We start from the raw sequence: 18,649 nt of genomic DNA, 5'->3' as shown, positions 1-18,649 counted from the left end.
GGTATTGGTTTCACGTTAATGATGTGACCATGCATCACACCGAACCAAATCCGAGGTTTTCAGTTGAGTGAATATGATTAATAATATCTATATACAGTGAAACGAGCGCTTATCAGTAACTATGTACATGACGGAACGCAGGCTAGCAGTCAAGTGTCTTCTTTCTCTTGAAACCAGCGCCATCTAGTACTTTTGATGTATTGACCGTGAATGAGACCAAACATGAGGCCTCTGATTCGACGCCCTTTTCTGTTCCCACCTCGACAGGTCTCAATCAAAACATACAATGAAGTGAGGCCATTATTCTCCTCGAAGGTCGTCCTTTAGCATACAATTAACAGACTGATTATAAAGTGGTGTGTATATAAAAGTGTGAAAAGAAAGATGCTGCTGAGGATTCCGGTCTCACACAGGAGACTCGAGGGAATATGGATAACCCGGTATCCGGAAGAGCGGCGAAAGCTTTGTCCGGCAGAGCAGGTGTATGCTCTGGACCTTGCCCTCGACCACGACAAGCTCGATACGTTGGGGCGACGAGATCAGATTGTCGCCCTCTTGCAGAAGATTCTTCGTCATGCCGATCAGGTTCGTCGCGAACGAGTGGGTCGTTTTTGTCGTCTCGGTGGAGGTTTCTTCTGTGGAGGACTCCTCGGGCGACTCGTCTATAGTGGTTATGGACGAGGCCTTTGACGACGCCGCCGACGGCTTCTCCGACGAAACCGAGACGTCCGTCGTCGAGGAAGCATTTGTGGTGGTGCTAAACGTCGAGGAGGATTTGGTTTTTGTCGAGGGCGCCGAGGAGTTGTCCGTCATCGCCGACGCGTTGGTATTTGTAGACGCCCCCGTCATGGCCCGGCGGTTGTGGTGGAGGGGCAGGATCGGCGTCACGTCGTCCATGTCAAGATGGCGCGCTGCCTCTTGCGGGGCCTCGGCGGCCACGGTCTGCTCCCCGCTCCGCAAGGCCCGGCGGATGATGCGCCACTTCCACACGAGCACGATGCAGGGCGGGAGGGCCAGCACGATGCCCACCAAGGCGATGATGGACTCGGCCGTCACGTCCATGTTCCCGCTGTCGTCCGAGCCAGACATGGTGACGAGTAGTAAGAGCAAATATTATTTCCCTTGTTTTCGTCGCTTCCTCCCCCTGTGGGATTCCTCCCGTGTTGATTTTGCTCGGGTATTGTTTTGTATAAGGAGACCCTTTCCAGCGACTGAATGTACAACCTTCAGAACGCCAATGAAGGAGAGGACGGCGCTCCGGGTGACGTCTGGGTATTGGGCCAGAGAACCAAATCCGACTCGCACCAGGATAAGACGGGTGTTTTCCTATAAATGCTGAAGGAGGTTTCGCCTGTCTGCGTGTTCAACACGGTTCCGTATGAGATTGTTTAGTTCTCAGAGGTGAAACAGATAGCAAAGAGTGCTGTAATGTTGTCGAAATAATGGAAGAGAGGGTGATTGTCGAGTTGAGAATGGATGAAACGAAACAAACAGCGTCAAATAACCGTGTCCAAGGAGCGACCCGCAGTCGAAGCCAGATTAAGATTGGACGGAACTAGTTGCAGAGTGAGGGTATCACAGCCAAGAATAAGCTCTTGGCTTGAACAAGTCCTATACCGAGCGAGCAGTATGATTTTGGCCGACCAGCGTTGGGCGGGTAATGAGGCGCCCTATATTACTGCAGATCCTGACCGGGAAGAAACTAGATCGATCCTCGACCCCTGGTCGCCGAGTCCCTCATCTATCATGAGTTATGAGCTTCGAGGTATGCACAATATGTACACTGCCCCAGATATCCTACGCCGACGAGGCAAGGCCATGAGCTTGAGGGGCTTCAGAAGCCCTGGTTTGCTGACTACCTGTGTCGCGTGATCAGTATCCTGCATTTCCGCCTCTCATTACGGGCTGAACTAGTAACTCTATCTGTGTATTTTGTCGGTGAAGGGCATTCTTTTCGTCATAGGGGACCTACTTGCCGAATCAGGAATAGCGACAGCGAATCCAACGACATCTATTGGGTAATGAGAAAAGGGGGGAAACTCGACGACAAAGTAAGCAACGCGCTTGTTTTCCGATCAAACTATCATGGAGATCAGACGGCGAAAATCGGTACAGCGGCCGCCGACTTCACAACATCGTACTGCACTGTTCATTTCATGTGCAAATGCATGATGGTGGCCATCAAAGTGTTCGCCGTATTGTCCCTGGCAAGTGGCGGTGGTTCTAGCTTGGCTGTACGAATACCAGCACAGCCCCCGAGCTATGCCGATGAACCCGAGATTCCTCCTCAGAAAGGCAGATGTGCGATTTGAAAACAAATTTCTCGATCATGCAGTGGGTACACCGAGCACCGTGGCCGAGATGCATGCAGAATCTGATGGGATATTCACTAATGTGCAACGAGAACTGAGGATTTAGCCATCTTGACGCTCCCCTATCTGAAACATTGAGCCCACCGATTCATACACAACGAGCTTCTGGATAAGCAGAAGCAACTGCGTTGCTCAATGCCCACTTCCGTATCTACTCACTCGGTCATGCCCAGAGCGAGGGCCCCTGACAGTATTACACGAGTCCCCTGAAGAAGACGAGCGTTGCCCTTGGGAGCCAACAAACACCTTGACTCGGAAAGGGGGATGTTTCTGTCGTTGTCGGTTAAGCTTATGCGGTCCCCTGAGTCCCGATGTTGGCGAAGACCCTCAGGGCGGCTCGGTCCCGAGTAAACCCCCCAAAAGACCGGCACTTGGCGATTTTCCAACCTGGCGGTGAAGGGGGTTGGACGAAACATGCGAGTAGGATGTTTATCTGGGCGCGTAGCCTCGTGGCAGATGAACATCTTGGTGGTTCAAGCTCCTGTCAGTCACAGGAGTGGGTCATTTAGACGATGGATGAGACGATAGTGATAACTAGTTCTTATAGGAAGCAGGTCGGCTTTGAAGGAGGAGGGCGGTGACAAATCTAGATGAACCTCAAAACAGGTGAGATCTGTACGATTACTTCATAACACGATATTGTCTGGAGCCCAGAACAGCAGATCTGAGGTGGCCAAGCAGGGAGAAAGTCCACTATCCGCCCGCGTCACGCACGATTGCACCTAATCAGACAGGTGACATGCAAACCAGACACACTGGTTTGAGGCTTGGAGCCCCATGGTTCGCGCTATCATTATGTGCGTCCATGTAGTGGATGCTGTTCCTCGCATAGAGACGAACACGATGCTGCAGTTCACGCAGATTGCATGCAGGATACCCCCCCTCGGCCTGCATGCCAATTCGAGGAACTAGGCATTTTGCTCGGCATCTGACTAGCATCCAACAGGCACGAGTCCGTTGCAAGAGGTTGCGAGAGCCGCCGACGGGCATGACTCGGGCGGACATGCAGCTACCCCTCTATCCCCCCCAATGGGCGACCACGTTGTGGGCAAGGAACAGCAGACCCGTCAAGTGAAGTCGTAGAGAACCAGGCTCGACAATCTTTATGCGGGGAGCTTACAAGCCTTCCGCGCTCGGTCTGGTGGAAACAAGTCCAGTCCTTATCATTGGGAATCGCTAGGTGCCTTGGTACCAATGCTTGGAATCAGTACGACGGTTAATCGGCAGTCTCGCTGACTTGATGGCATCGGGTAGGGGTTCTCTTATTGCCCCAAGCGAGTGTTGCGATGACCGACGACACGAATAGCGCTCATTGAAACTGCTATCCTTGCGAAGCGATTCCATGCTCGAGACAATAATCCCAGGCATTGGGCTTATTCCCATTTAGCCCAAAGAATACGGTCGAGAAGACCATAAGTTGGTTAATAAGCGCATACTCTTCGAAGTGCTGTGATCATGTTGCCTAAGTAGGTTGGGATTGAGACACGACTCCATCGACAAGCCAAGATAAGAGAGCGAAAGCGATTCAATCACAGAACACATTTCGGAAATAGAGACCAGCTGCAGAAACTGAACCAAGGAAATTGGATTGGCCTAGAAACAAAAGTGTAGAGTCCTAGCTCTGGGTATGATAAGACTGTCTGTTATGCAATGGTACTTCCTTCCTCCTCTTCATCCTACACGTCTTCTTCATGTGATATCCATCTATCCCTTCGATCCACCGCCATGGTCTCTGTCTGTATGTCTATCCATGTGACCAGCCAATGATAACAATTGTGTAACGCCGTATAATGTGTTGTGACATCGTATAACAGTAGGTTGGATAGAGAGAGATACCAGCCGACAGAACATAATCATTCTTCAGCGAAGCCCAAAGCCTTCGCTATCATTAACGGCACGCCACAGTGACGTCTCGAGGCGTTCCCGAGTCTGGTATCGATAAAGGTTCAAAACATTGAAACAAGTGCGCGCCGAGGGGTATCGTCCTGTGTCGGGTCCGAGGCAGGTAATCTTAATGACAAGGGAGGCGGCGCCCGTGGCTGGGATCCGGTCACTCCCCGTGATGAAAGAAACAAGGCGGCGCTGGTCTTTGGGGGTCGCCGCGCCGAACGACTCCCAGAACCACTCGACTGACGGCTCGCTTTCGGGCTCGGGCGCCACCTTGTCGGAGCCGTTCCAGCTCGAATAAGTCGCGACGGCCCGGAGAGCGGTGATGTCCAACGGCTCGTCCGATCCTCTCACCAGAAGCTCAATCTCCTCGGGTCGGAAGAGGGACAAGGCGTTGCCACCGCACACAGTGAAGAAACCGCGCTTGAACGGCTCAAACTGGCGGCTGACCGACGTGTCCAGCAAGTATCGAACGTAGAGGTCAACGTATTCACGCCGGTTGCTGTTCGTGACCGTCTTAAGGTCACCGCCTGGGCAAAGGGGAACGCGAACCCGCTCGCCGTATTTGTCGACGTCAATCACAAAGTCCAAACAAAAAGTAGATTCTACATCGCCTTCGAATTCCAGAAGTTGGCGAAGACCACGGGCAAGGCGGGGCCGATACTCGGCCAGTTCATCCAGCGTGTACGCCATAACCGACCGCTGGTGAAAGGCGGAATTGCTGGTAGTTGATTGAGGGGCGGCAGCCAGGAGTTTCCTGAATGCGAAAGGCGGGAGAGCGATGTCTAAAATCGTAGAGTTGTAGATGGCCAGTCCTAAGAGGACGCCAACAAGAAAGTATTGATCCGAAGTCTCGAACGTATGGGGGTTGAAGTAGCAGTACTGCGAGTCTTCGTCAAAGACGAATAGGCCTGGGCTGGTTAGCTACATCCATTCACTGTTGTTTATATGAGGTATCAACTTACCATGATTCGGGTTGAAGACCTCCCGGACAAGCAGCAAGAACCACTCCTTTCGAAGCCCACCTGCATCGATGCCTTCTTCACCACGGAACTCGATACGTAAGCCTTTCTTGATGTCCTCGCTACCACTTCCCACCACCTCGCTGACTTGTTTGAGACTGTCTTCGACGAGACAGTCTCGGCGAACGCTGAGAAACAGGTACTGAGTGTAGCTCCGATGTGACAGGATACTATCAAAGAAAGCCTCTCGCGCTTTACCGGCCATTTGTCGCTTGGCATCGAATTCGAGAATCTGAATCTTGGCCCAGATGCTGAGGAAAAAGGGGTACTGGCAGAAGGCGAACTTGCCCTTTCGAGCTTCCCACTCCTCAAAATCCGCCTTGAAGTCCATGCAGTCGAGCAACGAGTTATAGAAATCGCTCGTGGCCAACAGATGCCCATGCGCGTGCCGGGTGCTCACCTCGTTACGTCGGACATGGGTCAGGTTGTTCGCGGCAAAGACCAGGGCCATCACTTTCGATGCGGCCTTGATTTGCCAATCGTCAACGTAAGGAAGCCTCTTTGGCGGTTCCGGGGGCTTCTTCTGCTTCCTCGAGGCATTGGTGGCTTCAAGTGCGGCATGGAGTGTGGCAGGGGTGTTATTCGTCCGGCTGTTAGACATCTGAGGGATCAATCCAGCTGTCACATCTATTTTCTGCTCGCGCTTCTTTGTATCTTGACGTGTGAGGCGGTATGTCACGAAACCCCCGATGAGGTCCTTGAATTGTAAAAACAAATGCTCAGGTAATCTGGAAAACCAGGTAACCAGGTGGTGATGGCACACTTCGGGGGCATTGGACAAGAGACCCATGATCCGCTTGATAATCCCCGAATGTCGGCCTGCGGCGCTCTTTTCCGGGCTCTCCCTTTGACTAGTTGCAGGCCCTGGCCTCTCCCGGGGAGTCTGAGGGAGTGTTCCGGAATAGGTCTTGTGGCCGGACTGAAGCAGTGGGTTGGCGAGGATGAGTAGTAGAAAGCGTATATCTTCTGGATTCTTGAGTACGCGCCCTGGTCTCTTGAGCAGATTTTCGGTGCACTTGAGCAATGCCCGTTGTAAGTGCTCTTGAGCGTCGAGGACGAGCGCCTCGTAGCGGCTTCGCTCGGAATCTGGCAGTGTCTTTGAAGGGTCCTTCTGTATTAGCTCGTCATACACTGAAGCCCATCCTTCGGCAGCATTGATTATGGTGTGATACCATTCCATCACAAGCCCCCAATCGATTCGCGGCGTTCGTGAGGTGACGAGGGCGTGCGCTTCATCTTTCCGTGCTGATCTGGCTCTGCCGGGAGGCACATCTTGCTGGTTGCCTGTCCACCACATACCGTTCTCGGCGATGTTGCCCAAAAGCAACATCCTGGGGTCAAGCTGATCGGTAACCACAGGATCCTCAGCTGCGGGCGCTTTGTCTCGCCGAGGAGTATCTGGTAGGGGTTTGTCCGGCAGTGGCTTCTCCGGCAAGGGCTTCTCCGGCAAGGGCTTCTCCGGCACTGGCTTCCTCGGTATTCTGAACGGAGGCGGGCGCGAGGAGCTAAAGCTTACACGCTGCGCGACGAAGGCTGCGTTGAAATGGTTATGAGACCGGAAGCAGGCCATAAGGTATTCCTCCACCGGTCTGAAAATGGACTTCGGGTCGAGCGGATTGGGCGGCGCAGGTGTAGGCGCAGCTGGTGAGCGCAGAGGAAAGCCAGAACTGCGCTGATCAGGGTAAGAGGTCGAATACGCTCTACTCGCATCTCCCTTCTGGCTAGGCGGATTGGACTCGGTGCTTTCGTCGGGGAACTCGTCGAAGACCGGCGTGCGCACATATATAGGTGGCGTGCCCCTCGAAGCCGATCTCTGATGTCGTTCCCGAAATGCCGGCTGGGAGAAGTAGTCGTCGCTTCCGCGGGAGGAGGAACGTCGCGGCCATTTCCCGGGACTTACTGCACGGCCAGCAGAGTCCGTATAGTGTCGCATCGAAAGGCGCAGGCTCTCTTGTACAAGATGCTTGGTGTGCTCGAGCGACGGTGTTGTCGGGGCGATCGTGGGTTTCGCGGCGTCGCCATTGCTGCTGTTGTTGTACTCCAGCGGCTTCAAGTCGTTGATCGTCAGGCAGATGGTGCACCTGAATGTGTCCAGCTCTTTCGGCCACCTCACCAGCCCACCACAAGTCATGCAGTTCCCGTTGCGAAAGTCGATGGGCCCTCGCTGCGGCTTGCGCGACGATGTTGACGCCATGCTCGGTCCAGAGGAGGTCATCCCTGGTCTGGGGGGTGTGTAGTCGTCATCGGTCGATTCGTCGAGGCCGATGTTCTTTTTCTTCTTGATTGAGAATAAAGAGGGGAATGGGTGGCTCATTGATCGGGAATGCGACGGGTGTCGATTGGAGGGTTTCGAGGGTGGTTTGGGCTTTGTGCCGAGAAAGTCGTCGTCCTCTTCGGAGCTGCTGTCTACGAGTTGCACTTGTGGGCCGCGATAAAGGGTATCGAGCCCGGGAGCGTTCAATCGCGGAGTCGGCATAGGGGCTCGCGTGGTGGTGCCATTCCTGCGCTGTGGCGAAGGAGGCCCGCGGTGTTGGATCGCGGCTGCCGACATTGACATGGCTGGGCACCTATTCCCGTTTTCCCAGGAAGTAGCTGCTCGAGTTGATCGTGACGCCATTGCTTTCCCGTTTCTAGGTAGTGTTCCCGTTCCCACCTGCACTGCGATTTCGGTCAAGTTACCTTGCCTATCCCGCTAATAGCATAACGTTCAATACTCGTTAACTCGGCGCAATCACATATTGGGTCACGTCAACGACTGGTCATCCCAGATGAGGCACAGTCCGGCCGAATTGACCAAAAACGACGTAGGTAGGTAAATCGATGTAAAAGTGACCGAGTGTAGTGCAGCGCAGCGCAGTTGCAATCAATGCAATGCAAGGTCGAACTCGTAGCAGTAGTAGCAAATAGCAGCAGCAAGCAGCAGCAGCAGCAGCAGTAGCTAGTCTGGCAACTTGTCAAAGGAGCTCGAGTTCAATGCCCGCTGAAGACCTATCTGCAAGGGCGGGCGGGTGTGTCTGTGGAGGGGTTCGGTTGCTTGCAGCCAGTCAAAACCAAGACATGCATAAACTCGAGGTGGAATGCCAAATATTTGATCCAAGTATCTGAGCAGCAGCAGCACAACGTCCGTAGGCAGGCCACAAGAATGTAAACAGACGACAAAGTTTCTCCTTCGGATATGGCACTTTGAAGATGGGCAAAGTTGAATTTGGGGTCCCAAGCTGAAGCTGAGGACAAGGCCCAACTAGACCACTGTTCCGTCCGTGCCGTCCTCGCATCCAAGCATTCAAAGCAGTGACGTCCTACTACCGAGCGAATCGCAGCGCTTCCCGTTCATTTTGCCGCTACTGTCCTCCCCGGTCGGGCGTCAAACAGGGTCCAATTCCCTCGACACACCTGCGCCTTTCCCCTGTTAATCCCTGAAATGAGACGCTGCCCTGCTGGGATACTCCAGAATACTCGTGTCTGACAGCATTATTTATGGATGCTTAATTATAAATATGGATAACAACGCCCTCATTCACGAGGGAATTCCCACTATTGGTTTCCTAGAACGTGCTTGGCTGCCATCATCTGTTTCTATCTGTTTGTTTTTGCTCTGCTTCATTCCTTTATTTAACATCCGCTGCCGAGGCTGTATGTAAGCCGTATTCGTGGCTTTTTACTATTTAGGAATACAAACGACGCGGCCACGGCATCCTCTAACCCCCATGCCCCTCGCGCTTACGTAGCACTAAGAAGCGACGATCCAACAGCCTATTCGCATTCGTTTCTAAAGTGCACCTATGCAGCTTAGCCCCCGAGCCCCCTTTGTCCCAATCCGCGCTTGGCCCCGTCTCGGCAACTGCTGGAGGGCCTGCGAGAAATAACAAAGAGCCCCGACGGGCCCATGGCGGATTACCCCAGCATTGTCAATCAGGAACCCTGGAAACGGGGGCTATTGGGTTCGTGGCTACATGTAGTTTTCGACCCGAAAAGTGGCCCATGGCTAATAGATTGCAGCCCTCTAATTTGCGTAAAGCACTGCTGACATGAGTCTTAAGGCAATATATAAGCTGGTCTCCCTGCCAATCTGGTCGAGATTAGTATCCATGCATCAGTTGATGCTCCAACCGGAGCTACCAGTGTGCTCTCTGACAGGTCTTTTCCCTTGCGAGGCACTGGATCGCAGATATCTCTTGGGCCTTGGCTGCTTATTACCACAGTCGCGAGAACCGGCTGAAGTGACAGAGTCATAGAGGGGCGCGGAACCCCGCGGAGATATGCTCATCAAAGTTCAATGCCATCATCGGCCTGACAATCCGAGCAAACAGAGTTCTGTCATTTGCATGCTTCCCAACGTCACTGCAGTAACTCCGCTCTGTTCTTGGCGAGACCTCATGGCATGTAGTGCTTGCCCAGCGTCATGTTCGTCCAGCTGGCCCCAAATCAGCCATGTCGCGAGTCGCACAAGGAGGCTCATTCGTCTCAGTCTCAGGCGAGGCCGGAGGGCGAGGAGGAGCAGTAGCTCCATTGCGTTTCTGCCTGTGGACGCGGAAGCGAACCTCGATAGTTCCAACAAGCATCATTTCCTTTCGCCTGATTTCTTAACCAAAAGCTCAATAACTGTCAATTGAACTCACAAGCGAAGAAACCAAAGAAGACAATTTTCTGGCCATCGAGAGATTGCGAGAGAACTATGGTCAACCCGTCGAGTCGAATGTAATTAGCTGAGAAGCATGCATTTTCGGGTGTGGGCGGGGAAGGCTTAGTGCACCCAAAACGCCCTGCCACTAGCGCGCATTGCCTCAGCTGAGATGCAACATTGATTGGATTGATCTAGGCCTTGGTTACATGATCCAGGCCTGGTTACACAACTTCCCATAACTTGCCAATTGGCGACGTTCTTTCGCTACCTAGTCTCTTGCTATGTCTTCATTCTGTATAGTAAATTATAGATCATGTGTTCAGGGGTGGTTATACCGGTAGTGGCTATGGCTGCCCAACTTGGAATCGCATCAAGTGACTTTAGGACAGAGAAGTTGCTCACCGAAGCCGGCCTATCAACCGCCCGCACTGGAAGTTTGGTCGTTCAATCTTCCATGTGAGCGTACCCTCAGGCCTGGATTTTGGATCACACCCAAGACAGGACCGCGTGTTGCTCACGACTTTTTGATCATCAATCACCCATAGTCACCCGCACTCCCCGATCGCACTCGCATCGTGCCTTCCCCTGTACACACTATGGCGATCAGGCTTATCTACCTGTACCAAGAGTTGATCATTATGGATCTTCCATGGTGGCGACCCATCAATCACATCGAGTGCCGGTGCACAGCACATCAAATAACCCCCCACTATCCACTCTCCCACGCGTCCCCCTAATCAATCATGCAAATCTGTGTGGTTCAACAGGCCACAACACTGCAAAGAAGGACGCAACACCGCTCATTCTGAACCCCAGAGGTCACCCCATCATCGCCTTCTTTCTTCGATCTGGAACATTGTTGGGACACCCTCTTGAACTTTTTTGGAGGAGAAACCTGTTTGTTTGGCCTCACTACTCGACTTGCCCGTTTACACAAACAAACAGAAACCAAAACCCCAGTTAAAGCAGGCACACACTATCGTCCCTACTAAAAAAAGGACACAACATGGACTTCAGCTTCCAGGGACTCGTTCAGACACACACCGGCCAAATGGAATCCGCCTTTGATAAGATCATCAAATGCATTCTTCACTACAGTCGTTTGGATGTCTCACTGGTTCGCATCAGCAATGTTACTGAAGAGTAAGTAAGCCTGCATTTCTTCCCCTCGTTGTGGTGTGTGCGTGCGTTCGTGCGTTCGTGAGTGCTACATGCAACAGCGGCCGAACCGAACCGTACAAACGTAGAATAGAAAGGGCGGTGAAAGGAATGGTTTGTCATGGCAGAGCAGATTTGACCGGACGGAAACACGATGTTGACTTTCTCTCGCCTCCTTTTAGCACCTTTCACATTTCGGTGGATGCTCGTGCCACCAACACCGGCCCAGTCCCGGCATCAATCTCCCCCATGACCCTGGATCTTCACAACAGCAAGGGGGACTGCTTCGGGCAGATCTTCATGCCGCCCCTGAACACCAGCATGAACGGGGCCCGCGTCCTGGTCAACAACCAGCTCGTCAAGATCACCAACAAGGCCGCCCTGCTCGACTTTGTCGGCCAAGTGATGGAGGAGACGGCGGCCGTGCTGGACCTCCGCAATGGCCGCTGCGACGTCAAAGCGCTGGGCGTCGGCCCGCGCAGCATCGTCTACAGCAAGACGATGCAGATGAAGGGCATGGACGGCCCGCGCGTCACCGTAGACCAGGTGACGTCCGAGAAGAACGGCGCCTCCGACGTGCAGATCGTGCTGCGTATTGCCAACCCTAGTCCTATTGAGATTAGCTTCGGCACGTGCAGCTTCGAGATCCAGACCAGCGGCGGCGCGGACGGCAGCGAGCGCAAGGTCTTTGCGGAGGTTAAGGGCCGCCTCGACACGCGCAAGGGCGTCTTCGACTGCAAGCTGAACGGCACCATCGACAAGAGCGTCACCCTCGAGCCCGGAAAGGTGCACTTGGTGGGCAAGCGGTGCGCCGGGGCCGGTTGGTGCGACGACGCCGTCAAGGCCATCGATGTTGAGCTGCATGGCGTCCACAAGCTGATGCGGGCCGTGGGCGTCGAATCAGTCATCGCCGAAGAGATCCTCGACGAGAAGCCAAAGGGTCGGTGGTTCTGGATGAAATAGACAAGACAGGATGTGCGCGACGGGTCGGTCGGTTGATTTGATTCCTTCTGGTTCTCTGTATTTCAGCAAGCGAGCATTTTGGTCCGGGGCCGGAGTTCTTATTGGCGTTGGCGGCGGCGTTTGGCACCAGGCTGCATATGATCATACTTCTTCTACGAATCAGGCGAATACCCCGTCTAGACAGTTAATAGAGTCCCAAAGCTCGGAAAGAGCATGTTTGACCGATTTGCCCGGTTTTGTACCATGTTGCACTCGATATGTCAATGATCATTGGATTTACCCCATGCTATCGGGAGCACAAGCTCTCTTCATTTCATACTTAGTTCCTAGGTCTCTTTTAATCACTCCCCTCCAGTATGAGCTCTCAGAGAGTATACTTGAAGTCCGGCCGAATATCCCCCATCGCCCAGCGCTCCTCCTCACCCATGGCCGCCCACTTCGCGTCCATCCTACCAACCGCCCGGTCGCGGTTCATCTTGCGCAGCGCCACGTGCATGACGAGGGTCCCGCCCAGCAGCGCGACGACCTGGTACCCCAGCACGACGCCGTGCCCGGTCCAGAACCGGGGCGCCTCGCGCGTGAGGTAGATGTTGGACGAGACGACGCCGTTGAGGTTGCCGAACCCCACCACCATGCCCAGCACCACGGCCCGCTTCAGCGAGCCCTCGGTGTTGTTGATGACCCACGACAGCGTGTTGGAGATGGTCGGGTAGATGCCCGCGGCGCCCAGGAAGGTGCCGGCGTACTGGATCTGCGGGTTCTGCGAGGCGAGCAGCATCACGAAGCCGGCGATGCCGATCAGTACCGTTGCGGCGTTGCAGTAGCCGCGGTACTTGGTCTTGTCGGCGACGAAGCCTACGATGACGGTCAGGACCGCGGCGACAGCGTAGGGCGGCACGCTCAGCAGCTGGGCGCGCGTGCCGACGTGGCCCATGCCCTTGAGGATGGTCGGCAGGAACAGCGAGAAGGCGTACAGGGGCACCAGCGCGCCCGAGTAGATGAACATGTAGCCGTACGTCTTCCAGTCCCGCAGCGCGGCCCAGATGTGCCGCTTGTCGAAGTCCTCGGCGGTGCGGCCCTGGCGGTCCGCGATGAGGCGCCGCTGCATGCGGACCCGGTCGTCGGGCGACAGGAACCGCGCGTCCTCGGGCCAGTCGAACACCATCCACCAGCACCCGATGCCCACGAGCACGGTCGCGATGCCCTCGAGGATGAAGATCCACGACCAGCCGGGGCGGCCCGCGACGCCGTCCATGAGCGCGATGGCGGCGGCGAGCAGGCCCCCGAACGAGCCGGCCAGGGCGGCGGCCGAGAAGAAGATGGCGGACCGGACGCCGATCTCGGAGGACTTGTACCAACAGGATAGGTAGTAGTTGACGCCCGGGAAGAGGCCGGCCTCGGCGATGCCCAGGAAAAATCGGGCCGCCAGCAGGCCCTGGTAATTGTGGACGATGCCCATGAGGGTCTGAGTGACGCCCCAGACGAAGATGATGGCGGTGAAGAAGACGCGCGGGCTCAGCCGCTTGAGGAGGGCATTGGTCACGGGCTCGGCGGCCGCGTAGCTGATGAAGAAGATGGTCAGGGTCATGTTGTAGTCCTGGCCCTTCATGCCCAGGTCGTCCTCCATCCCCGCGAGGCGGGCGTTGCCGATGTTGGTCCGGTCCAGGAACGACATGAGGTACACTACAATCAAGGGGTTGGTTTCGTCAGCAAAGGCATGATCTGTCGTGGCATGTAGGATCCTGGGGGGGCAATTGAGGCACAGTTCGTCAGACTTACAGAGACTGAGCCAGGGGATCAGAGCCACGTCCACCTTCCACATGAGCTTACGGTCCTGTCATCTGCGTTAGCTAATTGCCCTTGGCCGCCGTAGAAGAAGCCCACCTACGATGACGGCTCTCTCCTCGGGCGTCTTATCCGCATCGGGATCCGGCAGATTCGCGAGGAGCTCTGCGCGTTCGGCGTGCAAAGCATTGGCTGCGGGCTTTCCCTCCGACAGACTTGCGGCCTCGAGGTCGAGGCCATGGCCTTTCTTCTCCTCTGCCGGCGCACCATAGTACGACGGTTCGAATGGCACTGGTGTCGCCATTGTCGAGCACTTGGCTACGTGTTGTGAGCCAAAGAGGAATGTGGGATGCCTCGGACAGTAAGCAAGCTCGAGATGGAAGAGGAGCGGCTCAGAGAAGCGAAGCGGAATGGGAAGGACCTGGCTTGCATTCAATGCAGGAGACCAGGTGGCTCGCTGATCGTGGGGGATCGTCACCCATTTATATTCACTCCACGCTCCATAGCCATGTAACGGTGCAATATCAACCCGATCATCCCTTGTCACTATCCTTGATACAAGCCTTCCGCGAACCTTGAACAGCGGACGCCGACAGATGTGGTGTGTGGCCGATTGGATATGACATGCGCGGCGAGGATATGAGTTTATCCCTAGCACTCATGGCGGAGTCGGCGGAGCCCCTTGAGCAGCCAAGGCCCCCTAACCCCAGATGCCAAGTCACGGGGTATTTTGGCCCAGCACAGATGACAGGCATGCAGAGATGCCAATGACGATACATGATGTTGGTCGCCTAGGTATCTATCGCATTCTCACTAATCACAAAGAACCTCGCGCACGACCCCTGGGTTCGCCGTTAGATGACTTACTTTTCTCTCCCGCCTCCTTGCTTATAGAGGGTTACTCAATCAATTCGCTTCGTTCATCAATTCAAGTCAAAGGACAGAAAGGACATAAATAGAATAGATGGTACTGCCACGAGAAAGCAAGCAAACAAACAAGCACTCGCCCGCCTCCCTGCGAGCAATAAAACGCCTCTTTTCCTACAGGCTAGCGCCTTGGCGACCAAGACAAGGCAAAAGATATCGGAGGAAGGCTCGAAAGTTGTGATACTAGTAGGCTTAAGCATAGGCCAGCTGGCGAACTTACTGAATTGGAATTTAGTAAGAATTAAAAGGTTGAAATATTTTAAAACCTTGAAATAGTTTAATTTATTAAATTAAATATAAAACGTATTAAAATTATAATTATAAATTTATTTAAATATTATAATTAAATCGGAACGTTAAAAATATATAAAAATATTGTTAATAATTAAAATTTATTATATATAAAGTTAAAATATATCGATTTTAGCCGTTTTAATAAGAATTTTAGTGTTGTTAATAAAGGAAACCTTATTATTATTTTAATATTATTGATATATTAATCATATTATATTATAGCCGGCGAGGAGGGTTTAAATTAAACCTTTTATTATTATTTTCCTTTTATTTATTATCGTTATTTAATAAGTTATCAATTTATATATATTTATTATTAATTACGATAATTAATTGAGGAGGAAGTGTTAAAATTTAAAGGATAATATTTAGTTTTAACGATAGTTAATTATTAAATCGTTTATTATTTAGTATTTATAATAAAAAAGGGTTAGAAAATAACTTTTATTATTTTTTAATGAAGAAAAGTAATTTTTAACGCGTAAAATTAATAATAAATATATCGTTATTATAATTTAATTTCTTTATTAAAAAAGGGTAATTTATATTATTAAAAAAGATATAATTATTTATATCTTTTTTTTTATTAATTAATTAGTAAATTTATAATATTTAACTTTTTTAATTATTAAATATTTTTATTTTTCCTTTAATTTATTAATTTAAACCTTTTTAATTATACGTTATATTTTAATTTATTACCTTATATTTTTATTATATTCGTATTAATTTTCTTTTTTTATTATTTTATATAATTAATTAATATTAATATTATTTATTGTAAACCTTTTAATAAGTTTATATATCTTTCGATTTTTTCGTAATTTCTTTTTATTTCGCCGACGTTATTATTCTTTTATTTATTAATCGTTATTATATTTAAAAATAAATAATATATCGATTACTTTTTATAAATTAATAACTGCCTTTCGGCTTAACGATAAAAGGGTAAAGTTAATAATTTTAACGTGCTGGTCTATTAAATATTAACCTAACTCTTTTACCTTTTATAATATAATATTTATTTAAAAAAACGTAGGTAGAATCGGTTTTTACTTTATAATTAATTTCTTTCGCAAAAGTTTTAATATAATATTTAAATTAAAAAAGCTTAATCTTACCTTTTTAAAACTATTTATTAAATTTTTCTTAAAAAAGGCGATATTATATATTTTCATTAAGTTTATAATAAAATCGAATTTAAAAAAAATTAATTCCCTTCGTATGACGTAATATTTAAAAAGTTATTAATATTTTTATTTTATTATTTAAAATATTATTAAATTTAGTAATTATAAAAAATAAGTAAAGTATAGTAGTATAAATATTAATATAATATAAAAAAAAAAGTAATATTTTATTATTTTTAAATTAATATAATTAAAAAAGTTATCTAATGTTAATAACCGCTAAATTATAAGTTTATTATATATTTATTAAATACCTTTTTTACCGAAATTAAGTTTAAACCGGCTATTTTTATTTATATTATATTTATTAATATTAAATTAATAAAAGAAAGAATACTTATTCCTTTTATTATCGATTATTTTTAATTAAAAAATAAAGGATCGATAAAAGGAATATTTATTAAAATATTTTAAGTAATCCAATATTATTTATTTAATTATAAATATATTAATTTCCTTTTTAAAAGTAATATTATAATTAACTTATTTATCGAATTTTAACCCTTAACAGATTTATAATTAAACTTTAAAGATTATATATACCGGTATTTTTTTATTAAAAATAAATCCCTTATTAATTATAATACTAAATTCTTTATTTTTAAAATCGATAAAGTATTACTTATTATTTTATTTTATTTTAATAATAATAATAAATTAGCTTATTATAAAGTACCTAATTCGTATATTAATTTCGTTAATATTTTAATTATTTACCGATTAGATATTTAATTCCGTTATAATTCATTTACGTAAATTAAATTAATTATTTATTAAAAAAAATTAATTATTAATAAGTAATCGATTAATATCTTTTAATAATACCTTAAATCGATAAAATTTAGGTCGATTTTTTTAAATTCGGTTTATTAAATTATTAAAAATAAATATATAAAAGCGATATTTTAAGAGTTTATTAATTATCCCTTATAATATAACTTTATATATTATAAAACCTCTTTTTTATAATAACGCAGTATATATAATAATAATTTTATCCTTTAACTCTATTAATAAATATAGCCTATTAATTTAATAAAATAACGTAATAAATAACTTATTTTTTTTAATGCGTTTAATTAATGCTATATTAATATTAAATTAGCTCGATTTAAAGTATTTTTAAACCTTAAAACGGTAAATCGAATAAAAAAAAATTATTAATAATTATTTTAATATTATTTATTTAATTAACGGTTAAAAACACGCTTATTTTATATTATTAATATTTATTATACAGCTATTAACCCTACTAACGAAGGAATAAAATCTTCGTCGTTTATTATATTATAATTAAAAATAAACCGGAATAGTTTAAATATTTTTAAAAATAATTATTACGATCGTTAATTTATTAAAATATAAAATATATAATTACAATTTATTATTAAATTATCTATTTTTAATAATATTTTTATTATATTTTAATATTAATTATTCCAAAGTTTTAAAATATTCTAACCTTTTAATTCCTATTAAATTCCAATTTAATAGGCTCGCCAGCTGGCCTGTGCTTGAACCTACTAGTAGGTTCTTTTTCGGATCCGGGCGACCGGCTGCGGACCTTCTCCCTGTTTCGAGTGCCGCCTGCGTTCGCCAAGCGTGCTCCAGCTTACAGTTACCCCGCATATGTCTGATCCTCTACCACTCCCACAATTGCTCCAGGTTTCGAGCGGATATCTTGCCCAGAATGCGGTCTAGGCGCACGAGTCATGAAAAATGACACCCAATCCAGAAGACGGGCTGCTCGCTCGCCTCTCTCTGTGTGAGTAAATGACGCAAGACAGCAGGCACGACAATAACTTCGCGTATCTGCTGCTCTTCAGAGAGTACCTATACGATTGGATTCATATTCTCGGAACACAAAAAGGCAGGTCATAGTCAAGTGTATATTAAATCATGTAGTCGATATACTTAGGTTCACGTATCTGGCGAGGATGGTGGTATCCCACTCTCAGGCCTGGTTTTACAGCTGAGCGGGTCGTGGTCGCGAAGGAGATAACCTAACCTGAACCCGACAATTACACGTTAATCGAGCTCCCATCGCTGCAAGCCAGCAGAAGAGCATGCAATTCTTCATTTCCCAATCCTTTTCAATGTTTAAGATACGCATGCCTCATGGTAATTACTGCTCAGGCTGGCAACACGTTTTAGAATCGACCTGGAAGAATCTCGCTAGCGGCGTTGGTGAGGTGCACAGCTAACCCGGAGCATACTATGTAGGACTGAGCCATCTGTCGACACCCCCCAGCATAGGTACCTAAAGTACTTAACAGGGTCATTGAACGCAAGCATTATTAAATTCCTCAAATCCCACAACTAAACATCACGGCTCTCTTGGAGTTCAGTCCCAAGCTCCGGGTATCCAATCATTCGCTGCAGCGTATTTATTAAGAAATCATTGAGCTCTAGATTGAAAAGAATCGC

General features: G+C 48.3%; 4 protein-coding genes across 4 annotated transcripts; 2 read left to right on the top strand and 2 right to left on the bottom strand.

Annotated features, from left to right (window-relative positions):
- Positions 1 to 384: 384 nt before the first annotated feature.
- PG985_008489 (uncharacterized protein) lies at positions 385 to 1,332 on the top strand (the record flags this gene model as incomplete). Its single annotated transcript, XM_066828257.1, has 3 exons — positions 385 to 604; positions 669 to 1,177; positions 1,231 to 1,332. 3 exons carry the CDS (start codon positions 385 to 387, stop codon positions 1,330 to 1,332), a joined length of 831 nt encoding a protein of 276 aa, XP_066683169.1.
- A 2,900-nt stretch (positions 1,333 to 4,232) lies between these two features.
- On the bottom strand, positions 4,233 to 7,838 carry PG985_008488 (ubiquitin protein ligase E3; the record flags this gene model as incomplete). Its single annotated transcript, XM_066828256.1, has 2 exons — positions 4,233 to 5,170; positions 5,225 to 7,838. The coding sequence occupies 2 exons, from the start codon at positions 7,836 to 7,838 to the stop codon at positions 4,233 to 4,235; spliced, it is 3,552 nt and encodes a 1,183-aa protein (XP_066683168.1).
- A 3,073-nt stretch (positions 7,839 to 10,911) lies between these two features.
- Positions 10,912 to 12,026, top strand: PG985_008487 (uncharacterized protein; the record flags this gene model as incomplete). The annotated part of the gene is made up of 2 exons (XM_066828255.1): positions 10,912 to 11,048; positions 11,126 to 12,026. The coding sequence occupies 2 exons, from the start codon at positions 10,912 to 10,914 to the stop codon at positions 12,024 to 12,026; spliced, it is 1,038 nt and encodes a 345-aa protein (XP_066683167.1).
- Positions 12,027 to 12,390: 364 nt separating this feature from the next.
- On the bottom strand, positions 12,391 to 14,115 carry PG985_008486 (major facilitator superfamily domain-containing protein; the record flags this gene model as incomplete). The annotated part of the gene is made up of 3 exons (XM_066828254.1): positions 12,391 to 13,709; positions 13,806 to 13,860; positions 13,915 to 14,115. The coding sequence occupies 3 exons, from the start codon at positions 14,113 to 14,115 to the stop codon at positions 12,391 to 12,393; spliced, it is 1,575 nt and encodes a 524-aa protein (XP_066683166.1).
- Between the last annotated feature and the right edge of the window lie 4,534 nt (positions 14,116 to 18,649).

The sequence above is a fragment of the Apiospora marii genome (assembly GCF_038362585.1).
Source record: "Apiospora marii strain CBS 49790 chromosome Unknown utg000005l_segment0_segment0, whole genome shotgun sequence".
NCBI classification, from domain to species: domain Eukaryota; kingdom Fungi; phylum Ascomycota; class Sordariomycetes; order Amphisphaeriales; family Apiosporaceae; genus Apiospora; species Apiospora marii.
This window is presented reverse-complemented; position numbering and strand designations above follow the sequence as displayed.